The sequence below is a fragment of the Equus caballus genome, chromosome 5 (genome assembly GCF_041296265.1).
Source record: "Equus caballus isolate H_3958 breed thoroughbred chromosome 5, TB-T2T, whole genome shotgun sequence".
Lineage (NCBI taxonomy): Eukaryota > Metazoa > Chordata > Mammalia > Perissodactyla > Equidae > Equus > Equus caballus.
The window spans coordinates 77,342,571-77,366,228 of record NC_091688.1 but is presented as its reverse complement, the minus strand read 5'-3'; the positions used below and the strand labels follow the sequence as shown (position 1 = coordinate 77,366,228).

The 23,658-nt window shown below is 40.9% G+C and overlaps 1 protein-coding gene across 4 annotated transcripts in view; it reads right to left on the bottom strand.

Moving 5' to 3' along the window:
* Nucleotides 1-8,944, bottom strand: part of DIPK1A (divergent protein kinase domain 1A) — a 102,701-nt gene extending 93,757 nt beyond the window's left edge. The window contains exon 1 of one of the 4 annotated variants that reach the window (XM_001492244.6): nt 8,518-8,944. Coding sequence is in view for 3 of the 4 variants with exons in the window: in XM_070268724.1 (XP_070124825.1) it covers nt 8,065-8,131 (67 nt within the window). In the remaining variant the exon portion in view is untranslated. Of the gene's footprint in view, nt 1-8,064; nt 8,225-8,517 lie in introns of those variants that run through there. The other 3 variants (XM_023641627.2, XM_023641632.2, XM_070268724.1) reach the window with 3 other exon arrangements.
* Nucleotides 8,945-23,658: the final 14,714 nt, after the last annotated feature.

Genomic DNA, 23,658 nt, shown 5'->3' with positions numbered 1-23,658 from the left:
ACTTCCTACAACGCAGGGCCCCATACAAGAAGGAATTCTCCGCCCAAAACATCAATAGTGCTGAGGTTAAGAAACCTTGCTCTCTCTTTATATATGTATATAAAAACATATTTTCCTGAACTATTTTTAAAAAATTATAGACATTATACTTTTTACCCTAAATATTTCAGTTTATATCTTCTAAAAAGGACATTTACCTATATAACACAATTTAACTTTGATACAATAATGCTATCCAATAGAAAATTCATTTTCAAATTTCGCCATTATTCCAAAAAAATTCTATCACAATTTTTTTAAATTCAGAATTCAATCAAGGGAACACAGGTTGGCATGATAATCAATATTTTAAATTTAAAATAAATAAGAAGTTCTAATTTTCAAGCAATGCAGGGTGGGGAGTAAAATTTGTGGTCCTAGCTCTAAGATCTATTAGTCTGTGACTCTGACACTGTATGTCTGAAACAGATGTAGTAATCCATTCAGAAAGGCATTAGTGCATTATAAATCTCTCTTGCAAGAATATCCTCAAACATCATTACTCTGTTCTTAGATAAGAAGGAGGAACTCTGTTTATAACAACTCATAGCCCTGTTGAATAAACACCAATCTGTTTATTCAATCAACCCAGGATAACATCTCTTGACAATAAGTCAAGAAGGAACTTTCTCCAAAGAATGGCCAACAAGCACATGAAAAGATGTGCAATATCACTAATCATCATGGAAACGCAAATCAAATCCACAATGAGATAGCACCTCACACCTGTTAGGATGGTCACTACCAAAAAACCCAGAAAATAACAAATGCTGGTGAGGATGTGGAGATAGTGGAACCTTTGTGCATTGTTGGTGGGAACGTAAAATGGTACAGCTGCTATGGAACAGCATGGAGGTTACTCAAAAAATTAAAAATGGAATTACCCTATAATCCAGCAATCCCATTTCTGGATATCTATCTATCTATCTATCTATCTATCTATACATACATAAAAGAACTAAAAGTAGGTTCTCAGAGAGATATTAGCACTCTCACGTTCACTGCAGCATTATTCACAATAGCAAAGAAATGGAAGCAACCTAAATGTCCACTGAATGAAGAATAAAGAAAATGTGATATACATATGCACTGGAATGTTACTAGGCCTTGAAAAAAATCCTGTCATTTGTAACAACATGGATGAAACTGGAGGGCATTATGCTAAGTGAAATAAGACCAACAGAGAAAGATAAAGACTGCATGGTAACACTTATAAGTGGAATCTTAACAAAAAGTCAAACTTATAGAAACAGAGAGTAGAAAAACAGTTGCCAGGGCTGGAGGGTGGGGGGAATAGGGAGAGAGAATTCTGATATATGCTAGCTACAACATGGATGAACCTTGAAGACATCATGTTAAGTTAAATAAGCCAGTCATAAAAACAAATACTGAATGAGTCTATATGAGGTATCCTAAAGAAGTCAAACTCAGAAACAGAGATGTATAAAATGTATATATACAGAAATGTATATGGGGAGCTGTTCAATAGCAGAGAATTTCAGTTTTGCAAGATGAAAAAGTTTTAGAGAGATCTGTTGCCAACAGTGTGCACAGAGTTAACACTACTGTTCTGTACACTTAAAGATGGTTAACACGGTGAATTTTTTGTTACGTGTTTTTGGCCACAATAAAAAAACAAAACCAAAGAAAAAAAAAACATAACCACAATACCATGATCAAACCGAAAAAGATAATTATTTAATTTCATGAAATACTCAGTCAACAACAAGAACAAAAAAGTACTTATTTCCAAAGAAAAATTTACCCACTAATATTTTGGGTTTTTAAAACATGTTCACATTACAATATCCTGGTTTTTCTAAACCCATATACTTTGTAGATTAAGAGGTTTTAAAGTAAAACTATTTGTAAAATATTTGAATGTCTAGAAACAGATGTTAAAAATGTTAAGAGATTTATCTTTTCAATCTGACAATGTAAAAAGATGATATTTAACAGAATGGTATAGTATTGTTTTTAAAAGCAACTTTAAGAAATGAAAACATTAAAATGTACCTAACTGTTAAAAAAAGGAAACTTCTACAGAGAATACAAAACAACATTATAATCCATCAAGATGAAAAACTGGGGCTCTGGGAAGATGACAATGAAGAAACATTTTTACCGCACGCACGCTTCAGCCTGAAAGTGTGGTGAGGATGAAATGTGCCCGAGAACTCACCATTTCTTTGTTTCTAACTGGGGTAGAAAAGCAACTAATGGTAACATCAAATGGCTGCATTATAATTCTATGCTTGAATGTAAGACATTATGGGATGCATATACTCTCTGTTTATGCACCAGTCTGGAGATAAGCATGTGCTCTCTCTATATGCATCTCTCTGTATAGGCATAGTTCTGGAGATTTAGTTTCAGGCAAAAGCAAAACTTAGCTCTGAAGAGCAGGTCTAATAAAGCTGATGAGACTCAACCACACACTCCCTCTATAGCCTTTGGGGAATAGGGAACTACCACCTACTCTAATTATCCTTAGATTTATCTGGATAATCCTGGAGGCTGAAAATGGGCAAAAAGCCATATTACTCTTACTACAGTATTTGTCAACATTGTCACTATTACCAGTTAATCTGTATCAGTAACCCTATCTGGCACTAAATCCCACAAAATATCCACATTGAGTCATAAAGAACTAAACCATCTACAGCAGCCATGTTTGAAAAAATAGTACAAATACAAGCCCAAGAGCCAGGTATCAGAAATGTTACACAAGTGCTAACACTCTAATTAGAACATGCCACCTATCCATTCATTCATGACAGTCCTACTGAACACATACTGAAACTGCTGGAGTAGTCATTTTTAAGAGGACGCCTCAAGAGATTTAAAACTGATGCAATCTAAAGGGCTTGAAAACCTTCAGAAGCACTCAAGTATCTCAGACTTCAGAACTGTGCTAGCTTTTTTATGCAAAAAGGCATGCAGGTAGAAAGACTGGAATGGAAAATGTGTATAACCTAACTCTAGAGAATTACCCTAAATTGTCTTAACTTTCATTCTTCAGGACTTAACGACAGTGAGAAGGAAGAAGCTATTTTAAACTAAAACCAAAGAATTACAGGGCTGCTGTGTTATCAGTCCCACTCAGACTATGAGTAAATCCTAAACTAAGTAGATTCTAATTTGTAGAAAATACACTGCTAAAAACAGACGAATACAGGTGTCATTCTGAGTTACCACACCCAGCAAGCTACAAGTAGTATCACCATAACGGTGTGTGGAAGGAAAACACTGCCTAAAAGTGGTCTAAACTGGTTAAAACACCCACAGTTTCTGATCTCAGAGACAGGATTCTACTCTGTTCAATGTGCCACAACATTTAGCCAATCCAGGAAGTACTCTTCTCAACAAAATAGCTGGAGAGGATGGAGCTGTAAGTTAGCGTGCTCCAGGGAGGATGCCTTGCCATGAGAAACTTGTTGCTCAGGTAAATGCTTGTTGGCTCTCTATTTCAGGCACGTCACAAGCCCCCCTGGCTGACAGAGAGGCTGCACAGGCAAACAGCGTGCCTGTACCACATCTCTGGAAAAAGTATTCTCCGTTCCAAAAAGCTGGCATTGATAGAATCTGCAACAAGGGGCAGAGAGAAGGACCGCATCAATGGGATAAACTCAGTTCCTTTATCTTTTTGTAGTTTTATCGAGATATAATTCATATACCATACAATTTATTCATTTAAAGTATACAATTCAGTGGTTCTTAGTATATTCACAGCTGTGTAATCATCACCAGCATCAATTTTGAACATTTCTATTACCCAAAAAGAAACCTCATACCCATTTCCTCCCAATTCTCCCAGCCCTAGGCAACAACTAATCTATTTTCTATCTTTATAGATTTGCCTATTCTGGACACTTCATATCAATGGAACCATACAATATGTGGTCTTTTGTGACTGGCTTCTTTCATATATTTAATGTTTTCATGGTACATCCATGTTAAAGTATGTATCAGTTCTTCATTCCCCTTTACTGCTGAATAATATTCTATTATATGGATATACCACATCAGTTTTTTTCTTCACAAGCAATAGAATCTCTTATGCTATATAAACAAAACTATAAACAGTGATTAGGCCCCCACAATAGCCCATAAATGCCTATTTAATCCATATTATAGCTGAAAATATATCAAGTGCATAATACTACAGTTCTCTAAAGCATCATCAATTATGTCAGTGATATCTGGATTAATGAAAACACTAGGAATGGAGCTCCTTTCTAATTGTCGACTGCTTAAAATTTTTTCCCTGTATGTCATAGGAAGAAGAGGAACTTGCAAGCCCTACGGCCTGAACACCTTAAGGTATAACTGCTTTTTGACCCCACCCAGTTGAAGACAAACAGCAAAACTGCAAGTCTACAAAGCTGGTCTCTGCAACTTCCCTCTCTTCTCACTGGGCCTTCTATCTCTCCCCACCATCTCTGCAATCCAGTTCCTTCTGTACTCTTCACCCGTTCCCCCACCCCCAAACAAATCAGATCTTTTACACCTGCTCACTAATTAAGCCTCATTCTAAATTAATAATACATTTACACGAAAATCTTACTTAAACTAGACATTTATTTTCTAAAACATTCTCCCAAAACGTGAAATGAAAATTAGTTTCCCGTGAATGAAGAATTCTCAGCATGGACAAACTGATAAGGGGAGAGTTTTTTGTTTTGTTTTTGCCGAGAGACCCTCTCAAATCACAGTAGGCCCGCTCCGTGGCAAATCGGATTTAGTCAGCCCTCTCAGGGTAATGCATATCTAGGAGGAGGGTGGGGAAAAAGTAAGGAACTGTTATTAATTTTGTTAGGCGTGATGGTATTGTGATTATGTCTAAAAATATCCCTATCTCTTAGAAATGCATACTGAGATACTTGGATAAAATGATGCAATATCTGAGATACTGCTACAAAATACTTTAGTTGGAAGGAGGACATGGGGGAGGGAAAAATGAAACAAAATACTGACAATTATTGAGGGCAGGTGATAGGTACATGAGAGCTCATTATCCTCTCCGTTTTAGCCAGCATAAAAACTTCCATAGTAACACAGCTTTAAAAGAGAGAGAGAGACACTGTTGTCTTCCTGTCAGGCAGTCTTTTGCTCTTTCCCTTTTCCTTCATAGCACTTGCTGTTTGATGACTGTTTGTCTCCCTGACTAGACTTTAAGCTCCATGAGGACCACAAAGGTGTTTGCTCAGCTCCCCTAGAATCCCCACCACCTCACATAGCTTCTGGCACGTGACAGGCATCCAACAAATATTTACTAAGTCAATGACTGAGTTAACAAAATAAGTCATATCATGCACCTATGTCAATAAATATTCAATAAATAAAAGGGATGGTAGAAAGTCAGGAAACTTAAGTTGAAGGAATTCAACATATTTATATGTATTTACCATTTAAGTTCACATGCTTTTCTCCTGAAAATGTAGTAAAAGTGTCGCAAAACAGATTTAACTTCATCCAGTTTATCCTCACTACATTCATGTGATTACTCAGCAAAGAACTACAATCTCCACTTTATGATATGGAAACGATGGAACCAAAAAGTTACATAACTTTTTCATAATAAATCAGATGCACAAATGAACAAAATTCAGCTCTGCTCTCAAGCTCACGCTGTTCCTAAAGGAACATCATTTTATTCTCAAGAAAAATAAAACAATAAACATTAAAAAGGAAAAGGAATACTGTATATATTAATTCAATCCTCAGTGGCTGAGAAACTGAGTAGCTGTATAACAGTGTCAGTTGAAAATATTTTCTTTTGACTTTGCCCAAAACAGTTTCAAGATTGAAGCACCTAGTGGTGGAGGAAATGTACAATGCAGAAGGTGAGGCATTTAGGCAATAGGGAATAGAAGAAGGTATGACATTTGAGTAATTTGAAGGCCTTTTTTTTTTAAACAGGTTAAATTGAAACAGTATGGTGAAGAACAACTAACAAGAAAATTCATAAAGAGAATAAATACTAATAATAAGACAATGTTTAAAACACCAGTCCTGTTTTAAATTTACCTCAATTTAACACTAAAATCAATAAAGTTTCTATTTAATCATTATTTTTTATAGGAATAGCCTACTAAAATATCACTATGCCCCAAAATCCTTCTGAAATGCTAAAATTTGAGTTTACCTTAATTTGGTGATAATGATGTGCACATTCAAAAAGGCAGAAATATCAAATGTTTGCCGTTAGTGGACGCATAACTATCTGCAAAACTAATCTTAACTCAGTCTAAAAGTTCTTGCGCTACGGTGCCAAAAATCATCACAGCCACATCCAAGGAGAATATTTAGAGTCAAACAAATTAAAGTCTAAAATAAAGCCTGCCACAAAATCTAAAAAATTAAAAATAAATAGCTAGACAGTGTTAGCAAACACAACAACAACAACAACAAAAACAACAAACATTTAGGGGCCAGCTGGGGCGTAGTGGCTAAGTTCACACACGCTGGCAGCCCTGGGTTCACTGTTTGGATCCTGGATGCTGACCTACACACAGCTCCTCAAATCAGGCTGTGGCGGTGTTGTATATACAAAATAGAGGAAGACTGACACACGTATTAGCTCAGGGACAATCTTCCTCAAGCAAAAAAAGGAAGATGGGCAACGAAGTTAGCTCAGGGACAATCTGCCTCACACACACACCACACAAATTTAAAATATCTCAATAAACTTATTTTGGTAATAGAGCCTGGAAATGTACCTTTTTGCTCAGTAAAGGGTTACAAGAAATACCTGGCCTGGGCTGAATTCTAGACTGGGTTGCTCTACTATTACTCAAGGCACAATTACTAGGGGTGGAGCTGCTGCAAAGACTCAGGGCGCTTAGTTTTACTCCCACACCCTTCGTATCATGAGTTGTCAAACCATGCTTCTAATTTGCAGTACATCACCCTGCAACGTAATGATTTACACATGCAATTTCCAAACAAAAATATAACATTTACTTGCCCCATGATAGTTTCTTCTCAACTTTTAAATAATTTATAAAAGCACCAGCTGCGCATGAATTCCCATCCCCAAACATTCTATCGATACCTTTAAGCCTTTTAAAGTAAGGGGTAAAGGAATACTGTCCTCTGAATGCAGACTACACTGCTCTGACCCACGCGAGGCAGTGATTTGTAGTTGTTTTTCCATCGAGGTGATGGATTTGCGCTCAGCTACTCACGATGTCTACTAGGTCCCCCTGGTGACCAACAGAACATGAACGCAGTAGCAGGGTTCGAAGACACAGACTGGCAGGGACACAGAGGGTGGAACGGGAAATCGTGAAAAATTAACACGCGAACGGTACACACGACATGATTGAGAATTACGTTTGCATTGCCGGGGTATGTGCCATCGGCATCAGACACTGTCCCCTTTCCTTTTAAAAAGCAAACACCCGTCCTCCTCGCTGGGGCTTCCGAGCCTCACCTCCCATTTAAATCACGGGTGTGATAGAAAGACCCGATCAAGGGGCTCAGGACGAGGCACACGCCGCTTCTCGGGGGTTGGTCTGGGGATACACTGATGTGACAAATGGCCATAATTTTCTAAAATATGGAGGAATGACACACCACCTTTCCTACCACCGACTGAAGACCCAGGACAGAGTCGAGAATAGCCGACCTGCGGGGCCGACCGCGGAGCGGGGGGAGGAGAGCACTGGACCAGGGAGAAGACGGGGCACGTCCCGAGCCCAGGCTGCCGAGCCCCGTCTGGTAGGGGAGGAGAGTGGCGCCCAGGTCACGTCTCCGGGCTCTCGGGATGCTAGGGGCGCGCGGGCGAGCAGGGGCGGGGGGACGCGGGGCCCCGCGCCGGGCCGGCGGGGCGCGAGAGGCGCCGGGGCAGCGGCGGGGGGCGCGGGCAGCGCGGCCGTGGGGGCCGGGAAGGGCGCGCCGCCAGGTGCCGGACGGCAGGGGGCAGCGGGGTTCGGGCGGGCGCCGGCCCAGGGCGGGCGGGAGGAGCGGGCGAGTCCCGCGCGGCGAGGGAGGGCGCACAGGGGCTCGCGGCCGGCCTACCTGGAGGTAACAGGGTTTCCTCAGCCAGGCTCCCGGACAGAGACTCCTCGCCATGGTGATCACACATCGCCCCGCCGCGCCGCAGTCAGAGGCGGACCCGAGCGCCGGCGACCCGGCTCCCCGCCTTCCCCAGCCTCCCCGCCCCCAGCCCGGCCGGGCCCGCCCACTCCTCCGCCCCCGCCTCGGCGCGCGCCGCGCTCCCCCCGGTCCCGCGGCGGTGACGGCGGCCGGCGGCCCGAGGCCCGGCCTCCCGGTCCGCTCTCCCGGCCGCCGCGGCTGTCAGCGCCGCAGCCGCCGACTCCGCCATAAAGGGGAGTCGCGCCTCGCCTCGGCCGACACAAATCCAACGGCGCCTTGCGCTTAAAGGGGAGGCGTGCGGAGGCGGGAGGAGGCGTCGCGGAAGCCGGGGTGTCGCTCGCTCCGGGCGGGGTGGGACGGGCAGGGCGCGCTGACCTCTCGCCGCGCCGACCTGGGCGCCCATTCCCGGCTCCTGCTCCCCGCCGCGCTCCCCGCAACGCTGATGCTCCCTCTGGACTCTGCTCCTTCAGTCTGGCCGCGTCTGTGCGGGTTGCGTGGAAATCCAAGGGGAGCTCGAGGCTCCTTCCCCGGGGACGGGCTCCTGCTCCGTCGAGCACTGTGGCGGGTGCGACCCGGGAGGGCGCGTGTGCCGCAGCCCGAGACGCCTAAGGCGGCGTCCCGCGAGGACTGGGCTCTGCGCCCGCGGCCGGGCGAGCGCGGACAGGGCTCCTCTCGGCTGGACTCCGGGGGTCCCCAAATCCTGCTCGCCTCTAACGCCCTTAAACTTTTTAAAAAATGTATTTTTTAAAAAGTCTGACTCTTTTTTGGTTCGCATTGTTTTCAAACAGCTTCAGAGATTTCCTGGCTCCACGTCGGAACCCTGATTCGGAAAGAAAAAAAAAATTACTGAATTAAATACAGTGCTGAAGACAGGAGACCTGGGACGTGGCATAACCACTCAGTTAAGGCTACATAACGCAGGGTGTGGTGTCTTTCTTTTGACAGTGAAGCCCAAATAAGGGAAAAAAGAGCCACCCTAATAGGGGAACAGCTGGTGAGCCCAGTGACTTGTAACGGAGGAAGATGCGTTTTTGCGCCTTTTTACCCCACGTACCACCTTTGCACCTGATGCCGACAAAGTTTAGGTAGCCATTTAGAACTCATTCAGGCCTCTTGCTCTGACAAGTGGTTTCTCCAAACATTTGCTCACTCTCACCGTGATTTTTACCTAAGCCTTGTTCTGGTGCTTTCCGTTCGTGAAGCGTTACCTTCCTGTCCGCCCCTTGCCCAGCCCACGCACAGACACAGATTTTAAACTTAGGTGGTATTTTATTGCTGATAGATAAACCCATTTTTCATTGATTTTCCAGTTCATTCATCCAATAAGTAAGTGTTAATTGAGCACCCAGACATTGTTCTAGTTGATTGAGTTATATACATGAACAAAATAGACAAAAATCCCGGTACTTGTGGATATTACATATTGGGGGTAGGGGCAAGAGGCAATAAATAATAAATATAACAAGAAAATCAAATAGGATGATGAACTGATAAGGGATATAAAAAAACCAGAAGAGATGAGGAAGACCACAGGCAGAGCAGATTTGAAGAGAAAGAGCAGGAGTTCAGTCTTGGACATGTTACATTTGAGAAATCTATTAGAAACTCAAGTGGAGATCTTGAACAGGCAGTTGCATATACTAGTCTGGGGTTAAGGAGAGTGGCCCAAGCCAGAGAGGTATGAGAGAGATCAGCATTTAGATGATATTTAAACCTAGGAGATTAGACAAGATCCCCATTGGAATGAGTGTACATAGAAGAGAACCAAGGATGAAGCCTTGTAACTTCAAGGCTAGAGAAGTGGATGAGCCAGCAAAGGAGACTGAGAAAGGGACAGTCGGTGAAGCAGGTGAACCAGGAGTGAGGTGCCTGGAAGCCAAGTGAAGACAGTATATCAGGGGCGAGTGAGTGCTTGCCTGTGAGCGAGGACTGAGAGTTGACTGTTGGGTTTACTACCATGGAGGCCATTGGTAACACTTCAGTAGAGCAACAGGGGACGAACTTGATTGGAGTGGATTTCAGAAAAAGTGAGAGGAGAGGAATTGGAGCTGGCTAACATAGACAATTTTTTGAGAAGTTCTCCTATAAAGAGGACCCCAAAAATGGACCATTAACTGGTGGTGGAAGTGGAATCAAAAATAGGTTGACATAAAAATTGGGAGAAAAAAAATTTTTTATTAGAATGATCTGGAAGAGAAAGAAAAATTAATGTAAGAGCAAGAAGAGAGAATTGCTGGAGTGGTATCCTTGAGAGAGTTTGGAATGTAGCACACAAGTGAAGGGATCATCTGTACGCAGGAGCACGGACTATTCTATGGAAAGAGGTAGGCAGGTGGGTAGGAGTGGTGCTGGGTAACTGTGGAAGTCCTCTTCTTATTTTTTCAATTTTCTCAGAGACAAAGGAAGTAATGGTCATTAGCAAAGAGGAGGTGCAGAAGACTAATAGAGGTCTGAGGAGAGTAGAGAAGGTGTGAAATAGTCACCTAGAAGAATGGAAAGACGAATGGACTAGGGGGAAAAGATCATATGTTTGCTGGGTGCCATAAAGGACCCACTTGAGTTCGTGGTCATGAGTTTGTGACTGTGCTTTTTTCCTCTGGAAATAATTAGCTGCCAGGATGTAGACTCAGAGTAGGCTTAGAATTCTATTTCATCAGGTTTCACCCAGATGAGAGAGAGAGAGAGAGGAGCAGGAAGTTGAGGATGTAAGTAAGGGCGTGATTATGATTCACCATGGAGTTTAGGATGGAGGAAGAGTGGATATGGTGAGATTAAGGACAGAGAAAAGGTAGTAAGATCAGTGAATTGCGAGTCCTTGTGGGATTGAGGGACTGTAGGAGTCAGAAAACAAGAGGGAATTATCAGAAAGATAGGCGGTGTATAATAAAGAGTCTGGCTTCATTTTTTATGTTTGCTGACAGCTTTCAAGCCCCACCACTCCTCTTTTCCCTGTACCCCACATCTGGGAAAACTAATAAGAAAGCCCAGGTGGGGGCCTGCCTGGTGGCCCAGCGGTTAAGTTCACACGTTCCGCTTCTCGGCGGCCTGGGGTTCGCCGGTTCGGATCCCAGGTACAGACATGGCACTGCTTGGAAAGCTGTGCTGTGGTGGGCATCCCACATATAAAGTAGAGGAAGATGGGCACGGATGTTAGCTCAGGGTCAGTCTTCCTCAGCAAAAAGAGGAGGACTGGCAGCAGATGTTAGCTCAGGGCTAATCTGCCTTCAAAAAAAAAAAAAAAAAAAAAAGCCCAGGTGTTCTCTCCTTTGGTGCCATTGGGAAATTCAAACCATGCAAGACCCAGCCAATGTGAAGGAAGCTTCACCCTGGTCCCACTCTCCAACCACCATAAAAGCCTAAGACAGTCTCCTTTCTCTGGTCCCTTAAGCCATATTCCTATCAGCTTAGGAGCCTGCCCTGCTCTCCCTAGGAAGCTTCTTTATGTGAGTAATAAATCTTTCCATATTCTCTTGGTACATGTGTGGCATCATCACTCTCAACATCCAAACCAAATTTGATGTGGAGGAATCCAAGAGACTTCTGCATTGACCAAAACAATAAGAGAATTAGAGTGGGATGCATGAAAATAAGATTATGTAGAAGTGATAAAATCTAGGGTAGAATGTGACAGTGAATGGCTGAGGGCTGTGGAATGCAGTATCACTGGAAGAGAGTCAAGGAGAGAGCGTCATAAGGATTATCTATGTGCGTATTGAAAACAACAAGATGTAGGACAGGAGAGGTGCTAGAGAGGATGCCAGTAGCCAAAAGCTAAAATCCTTGAGAAATAAGGTGGAGTGATCCATGAGTGAGTAGGTGACTACTGCAATGAGGAGAGTGACAACATCAGAGGCCATGAGTTAAAAAAACAAATACTGGGCAGGAGGAGAAGAGAGGAAAGAGAGAATAGCTTGAAAGAAGCAATGAAGAGCAAGGAGGATCCCTCTCACACCTCCAAGCTCAGTGGTAGGAGGCTCTGGGAAGGCATCCAGAGGAACAAAAGCATCCAAAGGGAGTGGGCCAGGTTTGCTTTAGAACAAGAAGGTAAAGGAAACATTCAGAAAAGAGATTGAGGATATGGAGGAGTTTGCTGATGATGGATTATGAATTCCAGAGGACACAGTGGAAGTGCCTCAGAAACTGGGGAGTGGAAGGAAAAGGGTTCAAAATAGGTGACGTGAAGAGCCTTGAGTGGGAGATGGAAGGTGACCCGGGAGTCTGGGATTTCTCATAGTAAGGGATATAAACAGGGATAACAAAGCCAAGGGTTCACCCAGATGAGAAGAAGTGATGGTTCAGTTTCCATTTAGAGTCAACAAAGATTAAATGTAGTTAATATCTTCTTATTTGAAAGGGGAAAATTAGTTTAGATCATTTTCATTTCAAACTTGAGTTGTTGCTCTTGTCATCACATGTCCCAGGAACCTGAGAGAGAAACCTGGGCTGGAGCAGGCCCCCAGGATCCATACTGGGAACCTCGTTATAGGTGGGTTCAATGAGCCCTTGCACCACTGGACTTGTACTTTTGGCTTTAAATCCACCTGTATGAATCCCAAGATGAATCCAAGCAGGGTGGCCTGTGGCACATCTGGGCAGGAAACTTTCTACCTTTTGATTTGGCCTTCTTTTGCACTCTCCTTACAGTGGCCCTGCAAATTCTTGATGTCATAGGCTGGACCTACCTTACAAACATCTAAATTTACCTGTTTACCTGCCACCCATTGTTATGGACCTTAAAAGTTTCTGTTTTTCTAAGTAAAAGCTGGCTAATCCAAAACTAGTCCATATGGTTGTGTTCAGAGATGCTAATTTGTGGCCTCTTAGTCATCGTGTCATGTAACTTTGGCTTTCCAGAGACAAAGAAGGAACTCCAGTAGTTCCAAATAAAGGAAAATCAAGATCAGCAGTCTTCGAGCTTTTTTCTTTACATACTCCCAAAAGAATTTTGAAAAAAAAAGCATCCCTTCCCCATTTTTATATTTGCATCTAAAATTTTCCTCATAAAATTAAACAATTATAATGGAAGTAATTTCCAGTCCTATGTTGTAAATATTAGCACTTAAAAATAAAATGGTCACACAACTCAAGTATGTCCAGTGGAATACAATACAAATACCATTAAATGGAGAGGATCATCCATTTAAAGAGTAAATGAAAAATTATTCTTTAGCTATCAGAAATGTAGCATTGTTCCTTTTTCTTCTTCTTGAACTTTTATAATTCTGCTTCCCTTCCTAGATTTTAATCCTGTTATATATTTTTATGCATTCTAATCTATTTTTCAATCTACCATACTTCTCTGTGATAAAAAATAAATTGACGTTTTAATGCCTTTTACTTTCACTTTTTAAACTTATTTTAATTTTTGATTGTAACATTCTGATCTGGTTAAAAAATAAAAACTATGCTTTGAGAAGTCTTATTGCCACGTTCATGCCTTTCCGCCTTGTCCCAACCCCGCATAATCACTTGTATTAGTTTTTAACGTATTCTTCCAGTACCAGCGTCCCTTTATATAAATAGAAGCAAAATTGAATATGTATTTTTTAAATTGAATGTGTAGCTCATCCTCTTTTTCTTACATAAGAGATGGATTACTTTATTGCATTTTTTAGAAACTGCAGAATGACAATCTACTAATTAGACTAATGAAAATGTACTAATTAGACCAATATCAAATCACACTCAGGATAAGAATGCTTCCTTTCCCTGTTCCCTTGATAGTGGCCTTGGATCACAGAACTCAACTCGCGTTCTTCAAGGACATTTCAGAAACCTATCATGCTTTTAGTCCTTTGAAATCAATGCCAATGAGAGTAGAGGTTGCAAATGGCAGCCCTGAGCAGCTATGTTTTGTTTGACGGGTCCAATATTTACAGATTGGGACATTTTACATAAAAATCCAGATTTCTAATTCTTGAGAATTAGATGATCAGCTAACCAACCCTTTAATTCGCTCAAGAACAGTGAGCTGGCAAGAAGTACCGCATCTGCCTCTTGGCGGGGCCTGTGCTCTGCAGTTTGCCACAGTCCCCCGTACCCCCTGATTTTCCTGCCCCAGCTCCCGGCACTTATTTACGTTCCCAGTCTGGTCCCTGTAAGCATTTGACTTTGGGACCTCTGAGTTAACCTCATAGTGAGTGATTTGGGAAAGTAGACTCAATCAGGAACATCTTTGAAGCTTCAAAATGGGAAGCAGGAAGAGGACTTAGTGAAGAGATTAGAAGGGAGGAGACTAGGCTCTGGATTAATGATTCAATTAAAAAAGAACCTGGGTTTTACATGAAATTTCCCAGAGAACAGCATAGACAAATGAATTCCTTATTTACACTGTTTAACCTACATCCACTAGATGGTAAAGTGTATTGATAAGGCAAGCTGGTGACTGAATTTGCACCCCAGGAAGTAAAAAATGAAGTCTCTTGTAATTTAGTCATGAGAACATAGACTGAAATGAAAGACAGGGCTCTCTTCTATCTTCTAAGAAAAGGCAAATTGGATATTGAAATTAAAAAATACAGTGGTTCTCTAATCTTCCACTAACACCACCACCAAATATTATGAATCTATCATGTCCAGAATGTTATAAAATGATGTTGAGAGTATGGAACACAAGAAGCTTAATATGAAGTATGGCAGGTATTTTGTGTATCTGATTTTTTTTTTTTTTTTTTTTTGGTAAGGAGATTGGCCCTGAGCTAACATCTGTTGCCAATCTTCCTCTTTTTTTTTCTCCTCAAAGCCCCAGTACATAGTTTTATATCCTAGTTGTAGGTCATTCTAGCTCCTCTATGTAGGATGCCACCACACCATGGCTTGATGAGTGGTGCCTAGGTCCATGCCCAGGATCCAAACTAGTGAACTCCAGGCCGCCAAAGTGGAGTGTGCAAACTTAACCACTCAGCCACGGGGCTGGCCCTGTGTGTATCTTGGATTTTAATACGGAATGCTTCAGAAAAACAAAAAAAAAGAATGATTAGAATTTGAGGGTAATTTCATTATTACGTCCCTAATACCTAGCACAGCACCTAGCATATAGAAGGCAATTCATGAACATTTTTTGAAAGAATAAAAGAATAAATGAGGCTGCCAGGAGGATAAAAAGAATAAAAATAGAATAGACTTTAAAGGTGTTTTTAACTTGAAAGCAACATTCAAAATCTGAAACAGAATTGTGAATGATAATCTTTATTCCATCCCTTATTTCTTATTGTTACATTCCCTGAAGAAATGTTGTTTTTTTGGAATAGCTCCTCAAGAAAAGGAACAGCCTATAGTAATTTGGTGCGAGAATTTTGCCTGACTTGAGGCATAACACTGTAATTCTGGAAACTGAAATTCCCCCTAATGAAAATGTTGCACTAAAAGATTTGTATTGAGAATTCACAATGACTGTAGCAAGCCTGTCGGCAATGATCACATAAAACCTGTCACGTGGGACTTATTGAAGGGATTACCTTGCTATGGTGGGTTACGGTCTTTGGGAGGATATGAGCTTGTCCTGAGACTATCTGAGAATATTTCCAGCCTCGAGCAATACTCTCAGGGTTTCATATAGACCAACTGTCAATGTCATAATTTTCAAACAGCATTCCACAATATGGTTTCACTACACTCTTAATTTTGTGTATAAGGATATGCCATGCTCTCTGCCAAAGGGGACAATTGTATAGGGACATAATGAAGCAAGAGAGGACCCAGTAGCACTGCCAGAGCACTTTCGTTGGGTGATTTGCAGTGTTTTCTTCCTTCTGAAGACCAGCCCTAAGTATTTCCCAATTCTCTCGAGCACAGGAATAACCATCCAAATCCAGGAAACATCCAGTTCTCTCCGATGACAGCTGAGATCTTAGAGGACCCAGATGTTTCCTTGCTGATTACCTGCAATAAAATCCAGTTAGAACAAACCAACTTGGAAAATGTAATAAGGGTTCCAAACTTCTTGTGGAGCATTCTCCTTATTTTTTTCCTGAGGTTTTACTTTTTCTTTTTTTCAGTGTTTCTTTTTCCATGTAGTGATTAGGAGCTATCTGGAGACAGATAGGCTCCGTCTGGTTCTGCCACTTTCTAGCTGTGTGACCTCAGGCAAATTACTTAAAATATCTATGCCTCAGTTTCATCTTTAGTAAGAGGTTAGTAAACCTGTGTTGGGATTAAATGAGGTTATATGTTGTGAAGTTCTTAGCACAGAGTAAGCCTAACACAGAGTAAGCACTACACACACATAGGTGTCTAAAATGCCATGCTGGAAGGCCATGTATGATTACTTTTATCTTTTCCTTTTTTCAGTGAAAAGAGACAATAAAAAGAGATTTTTTTTTTTAATTCAAAGGCATGACTGGATAAGTAGATTTGTTTACAACCATTCTTGTGAAATTTGTTATTGAACAAATTCATGGAGAGCCAGCATCTTGAACAGATCTTCCCAAAAAGCTTAAGGTAAAATTTCATTGTAGAGTTTTAGAGGAATGAGGTTTTCTACACAATTAATTTTCTTAGTGAACAAAACCAGTCCCTTTAAGTACCCACTCTTGTAAAACTTTTGACCATTGTTACATTAATAGAGATCTTTTTGAACAATGTCACCCATGTTCCTGTCTTATTAAACAGATTATAATGAACATAATTTAACAATATCTCGATGCTATGGGATCATACAGTACACACAAGCCACATATCTAGCATCTTGGGAGCAGGCTGCACATGGCCCGCCAATACAAGAGAAGAAAAGAAGACAAATCTTGAACATAGCCCCTGGGATAGGATTGGAACTTGAGAATGCTGACGTGCCAATGGTATTCAAACTATTTCAAGGTATCAGGCCATAGTTCATGAAAGCTGTCATCAATGAGTGGCTCAAGGCAGCAGTTGAGCAGAGTTAAGTTGACACAGAGTCAAGCTGACACAAAATCAAGTAGCTCAGAGGGAGATAGTACTCTGGGATGCAGACCAGCAGGTTACAGTGGTAACTGAGAGGTCCGTTCAAAGATTGTCAAGGTCTATAACTGCCACCTATGTGTAGGGCAGGGCTCTAAACTAGAGGTGATCAACTGTGCTGAACAGGCAACTGTAAGATAAATTTTGGAATAGAGACCAAGGCCAACACCAGTTATAAAAACAGGGACACATGGAGAGAGCTAAAGTTTAGAATCTTATCAAGGTGAAACCAGTGGCAAGGGTAACTTGACCCTAGGTTACAGACTGTGGGGCTAGAATTGGTTAAAAATCTGTCTCAGGTGAGGAGAGGTTGAGTAATTTTCCCAGGGTCAAATTACTGTGAAGTACGCAGCCAGAATTCTATCTTCCTCCCTACATATTTCTCCTGCTTTGCTCTATTCACTTTAAAATAAAACAAAGGTTATACTATTCTGGAAAATATAGAAATGACTGGATTTGTTTTTCTGATTCCAAGGAAAATTCCAGCTTTACAATTTTAGAGTCACATAATTCATGAATTTTGAAGGGACAAGAGTTACATGTTTATTTATAATAAAAACATATTGTTGGTATGGAACGGTTTATTATATGTGTACCTTAAGAATTAACTCTATTAAATTCCTAGAACCTAAAATTAAACCTTTCAGGAGGAGTCAGTGTATCCCTATTTAAATAGCACAATGCAATTAGATTTAAAATTAAACACTGGTTTCAAATTTGGGACACTAAAATTCTCTATCATAAATGTTTGTGAATGTTAAAATATTTTACCCATTTAAAAAAAATCTAAATTCACATATTCAAAATTTGGTAATAAGCTAAAAGCGTTGCTTCAAAGGAACAAAATTTTCTTGATAGGAAAAATAGAATATTATTAAAAATCAACGATCTATCTGGGTTCTTATTTTAAATTCTTCTTAGATGATTATTATTTAGTACCTATATTGCCAACAATAAATGGCTTTCTACTGAATTCAGATCTTTTTAATTTTATGTTCTCTATTACTGCCTTCATGAGATTCAGATCTAAAGAAGGCTAAGCACCCCTCCACTCTAACCTTGTGTTTCCTCTTTCCAAAAGGATATTTCCTCTTGATTACTCCACTTGAAACTCTAAAAATGTCCGTTCTGGGATTGTGAACAATAGTGGTGCTTTGCAAAAGCAGGTAAAAAAAACTCAAACAGGTAAGGGAAGCTGGAGGTGGATATCTGCTAGGCAGTGGGCCAGCAAGCATGGAAAAAAAAAGAGTTAAGGATTACACAAGAACTAAAGGACAGGAAATATCAGTGGTCCAGAAGCCAAAGGCAAGCAGAATTCAGAGTATGGCAGAAACTAGGCAAGCAGATAGCACCAAGTTGACCAGAAACCCCAAAAGAATGCTTTAGGTGACCAGGAAAGCCAAAAGCCAGGTGGATGGTTAGGAACCCAACGAGCAAAAGGGTAGTCAGGAGGTAAAAGCACAGCCTCTGCAAGAGATCTGGATGGCAGAAATCAAGCACCCAGGCAGAGAAGTCTACAAGGAAACCTCGATCCTCAGGCCAAATGGGGACCAGCTGGGGACTGTTAGGAGAGGTAGAAAAAAGGAAATCTAGTTGCCCAGGAAATGTGAAGTAGAGCCAGCCAGAGTATGTCTTTCCTTTTCCTTCTGTTAATAAAAGATTTGACTCCATGGCTAGAGAGCGGGCTAATTTTTTTCACTTTTGGACACTTTTCTCCAGATAAGAGACCACAGCACTCTGTTGCTATCTTCCTAGGTAATGTGGAGTTCTTAATCAGTTCCCACAGACGCTGCTGATTCAACTTGGCAAGAGACTTACAGCATCTCAGAGCAAGTCAAGAACTGAAAATAGATCCTGTCCATTGACTCAGCAGCATTGGAGAGCTTGCTTCAAGTTAGAACTTGTCGTGTCTAGGACATCCTATTCCATCCCAGTGTGGGTCTGACTTTGCTCCAAAGCTGGTTTTCTCACTAAAAGAGAAGTATTGACATTTGGTACCATGTTATATTCGCCCTCTTTACGGCGTGCTAACGAAGTTCTACAGATATGAAAGTCTGGTGACATTTCCCTTCTCTTTATAAAGTAACGGTCTCAAAGAACCCACACCCTGTCCAGGCCATCTGGGGAAACAGAATCTTTTATCTCTATAGGCAGAAGGGTTTATCTGGTTCACTTCCCTCTTATAAGCTGGGGACCATCTCATACAGTTACTTCGATAGATAAATGACTTTCTGTTCCTGCCTTACCTGATTCAGTTGAGAGCAGAAGTTGAGGGCATTTCTTAAGACGAGAAGATTCTTTTACTTTCGTTTCATGGTATGAGAACTGATGGATCCAGTTTTTCCTTTGCCCCTCTCATCTTCACAGTCACTACAAAAGGTCTGACAGACAATTCTGGGCCACGTTCAGTCTTGTTGAGGCCCGTGTGGTGAATGTCATTTACGTAGATTTGGATCAGACTACCTGAGTTTGAATCCCAGCTCCATAATTTTCTAGCTATTTGCCCTTGGGTAAGTTATCTAATTTCTCTGGTCGCTAGTTTTCTCATCTCTGAAAGGTAAAAAGTGATACTTGAGTCACAGATTTGTCGTATGGATTAAACAAAATAATATTATCTGAAAGTGTCTTGCATATTGTAAGTTTTCTGTGGACATAAACAAAACCATTAAGTAAAAGCTCTGGTACCCAAAGAGGGTAGGGCAGACACTGTTCCTTCTAGGTTATCCATTGCAAGACTATTTACATCTGAGACTGCTCTTTCATGGTGCATAATTTGATTTAAAAACAAAACTCCCAAGGGCCCTTTTTCTATAGATGGCTTTCCTCTTGAGTAAATGGAAATTTTCAGTATGCTGGTCTCTTAGTGAAAGTTTAGCTCAAATTCCTTTGTAACTTTAATGGTAGCTCAGTACGTAGCTCAGCATGATCGTGCACATTTGAGTTTTACATCCAAGAAAATAGGCTTACAAAGAGTGGAGTTTGTCGTGATTTAAGACAGTTCAGTGGTTTAGTGGTGTTCCACCTGTTTACTGCCGTAGCCTCAGCTAGTACCACTGTCCCTCACACATTCTGTGTTGAGCCACAGGGCTCTTCTTTCAGTTCCTCCGTTGCACTGTGCTTCCTCCTGCCACATGGCTTTTGTACATGCTGTTCCTACTTCCCAAAAATGTTTCTTGCCTCTCCCCAAACTCCTAGTTATCCTGCAGATCTCAATTCAAAGAAGTCTTCCCTGACTCCCAAGACAAGTAGTGATCCCACATCGTATGCTCCCATAGCCTGTTTATGACCTGTAAGTACATTTGTGGGATTATTTGATTAATACCTTTTTTTTTTTTTGAGGAAGATTAGCCCTGAGCTAACATCTGCCACAAATCCTCCTCTTTTTGCTGAGGAAGACTGGCCCTGAGCTAACATCCGTTTCCATCTTCCTCTACTTTATGTGGGACACCTGCCACAGCATGGCTTGACAAGCTGTGAATTGGTCCACACCCAGGATCAGAACCAGAGAACCCTGGGCTGCCGAAGCAGAACTGCAAACTTAACTGCTGCGCCACCAGGTGGGCCCCCGATTAATGTCTTTCTTTACCTCTAGATTATAAACTCTATGAGGGCACAGGCCATGTCTGTGTTTTGTTTGCTGTTGTATCCACAGAACCTAACTGCATGCCTGGTACACGGTAAACTAGTAATAAATATGCATTTAAATAAATGAATAAATCAACGTGATCTAGAGTTCAAGTCTTAGGACTTTTTTCACTAACTCAAAACCCAATAGCGTGGGGCCGGCCCTGTGGCCAAGTGGTTAAATTCGGGCGCTCTGCTTCCATGGCCCAGGGTTTTGCTGGTTTGAATCCTGGATGTGGATATGGCACTGATCCTCAGGCCATGCTGAGGTGGTGTCCCACGTGCCACAACTAGAAGGACCCACAACTAAAAATATACAACTATGTACCCGGGGGCTTTGGGAGAAAAAGGAAAAATAAAATCTTTTAAAAAAAACCACACGCAATACCTTGTTCTAGACAATGTTGACTTCACAGGGGTCTGTGACTTTCATGGTCACTCTAGAGTTTTGACAGCAGAGTTTGATGTTAAAACTGAGGACACGTATTAATGTGGTATAATCAGAAACCTTGTAGAAGACTTTGAAATCCTGGTTTGAACCATGTGAATTTTAGCAAATTATATGCTCCAAAGGTAAAGTGGATCCCTTAGTACCTTTTATTCCAGAAAAAAAAAAAAAAGGATTTGATGTTGTTTAGAGACATAAATAAAATGTAGGAATAAAAATGTACTATTAATATAAATGAGGGAAGGGGGCAAACGGAAAGTAAAAAGGTAGAAAAATATAATACTTAGGGTTAAAAATGAATGTAATATAATATAATATAATATCCAAGCATTAAAAACTCATCCATGAACTTCTATACAGGCACTGAGAAGCAAACAAATTTGGTTCAGAGTTTCCTAGCGCCCAAGGGAAAGCAAAGCTACTACAAGATTCATGGTGTCTATAAGATAAAAGAGGACCAGATGCTCAGGAAGAAACACAGCTTTTTCTATATTGTTTTCTATATCGACAGATTGACAGTTTCTGTATTGACAGATCTCCAAAGATCTGTCTTCAAACCCAACGAAATTTAAAGTGACTAGAGAATGTGTTCATTCCCATCAGGCAGTTCTCCATGAACATGATATTTACAACTAAACTTTTGCAAATAATTCAACACCAGATAATTCAAGATTGTATTTTTTGAGAAGAATCTGAAGTGTAGAAGCTCTGTGGTGTAACTGAGCATAATCAGCCTGGACTTCATACCCTTTCTGAAAGGAAAGCACCTAACCAGTATGCATACCTAAATAGAGAGCCACTCAACTTTCGCATGCAGGTGATTTTCCTCAGATTCTATTTTTGGGTCCATTTCAAAATACGAACAATAGACATACAGCATGAATTCTCAGCAGGAAAAATATTTGTTAGTTTCAAAAGTAATCAACACTTGTAAAATATTCAAACCACATAGAAAGCCTTCCTACCCCCATCCTCTCTATTCTCGCTGTCCCTGGGTAATCACCGTGGATGGTTTCTTGCATCTCCTTCCAGACCTTTGTCTATGCACAACCTTAAGGAAATCCCCTGGCAGGAAGAGGGAGCCTGAGGTCCCCAACCCTGTTATATAATGGTTCTCTTTTTCTCATGGAGAGTAGATGAGATGAGCAGACTGTAACTACTGTCTATTATTTTTAAGCAAGTTACACTAAGATCTGTGTGGTCTTTCCAAGAAGATAGGACTCATATCTGCAATAAAGAAGAACTTATGGCCCTGTTTTAAGCTTCTTAGTATAAAAAACAATGCTTGTTCTTTGTGTTTCTGCAAAGACCAGGGAGAAACCTATCTGTCACTCAGGGACTCAAGTAAGAGGACACGGTGGGCCATCACCATGGGCTCATGCTTTATGCTCTGAGGAAATTAATAGAAGGCACCAGAACATTTTCCCACTTTGGAATATTTGCTCACTTGGTTTGGCAAGGGTTCGGCAGAGGGAAAGTGTGTCCCTCCTGTTGTTGATGCTCATTGCCTAGTGAGCAGAGCCTGCTCTGTGCCCAGTCCTGTTCAGATCATTGCACAAGCTCACCTTGAGGCAGATGGAGCAAGCTCACCTTCAGGCAGATGAGCAGGGGGAGTGTGGTTGGTATCAGGACATTGCCTGGTTGCGCGCGCGCACACACACACACACCTCACCCACAAGAAAGCAAAACAGAACAAAACAAACCTCTTTTACAACTCTCTTGATATCCTTTGATTTATGTCTCATTTTGATTTTTTTTAAGTGAAAATAGGGTCCTAGTCAGAGAGAGAAGGAATCCCAAATTTTGACAGGCTCTATTTATGTGTATTTTTAAAATAAATGAGATTATTCTATATACTGTTCTGTAATTTGCTCTTTTCATTGAACAGCATATCACTTACATGCTACGGCCTAAACTCATCCTATTCTTTATAGTAGTAGTATATATATACCATAGGCCATAGTTATAAGCAACCTTGTTATAAAATTGTTTTAAAATGTACCATCATATGAATGTACTGTAATTAATTGAAACTTTTTTTATTAATAAATATTTTACTTTGACTCCAATTTTCACTTACTCAAATAATGCTTTAATGAATATCCTTACACATGGTTTGGTTTGATGAATATTCTTATGCATAGTTTTCTTGAGGTGTAGTTTCCTAAACATAAAATTGCTGGTCAAAGGATACCCGCATTTTAAATTGTGGTTGGTATTGGAAAATTTTCTCCACAATTGTGGTACCACTTTACATTCTCATAAGGGTATATCAAAATGTCTGTTTCCTCATTAAGATCGGATATTATCCAGTTTTTAAAACTTTGTCAATCTTCCAGGCCAGCAAAAAAGTATCCTCCTTTTGTTTTAATAATTATTTCCCTAATTAGAAGTGAAATTGTGCATCTTTTTATATTTACTAGTCATTTATATTTCTTCTTATGTGAATTGCTTTAAAGGTAGTGTTAATTCTTTAGTAAAACTGGCCCATTAGGAGGCTGATGAGG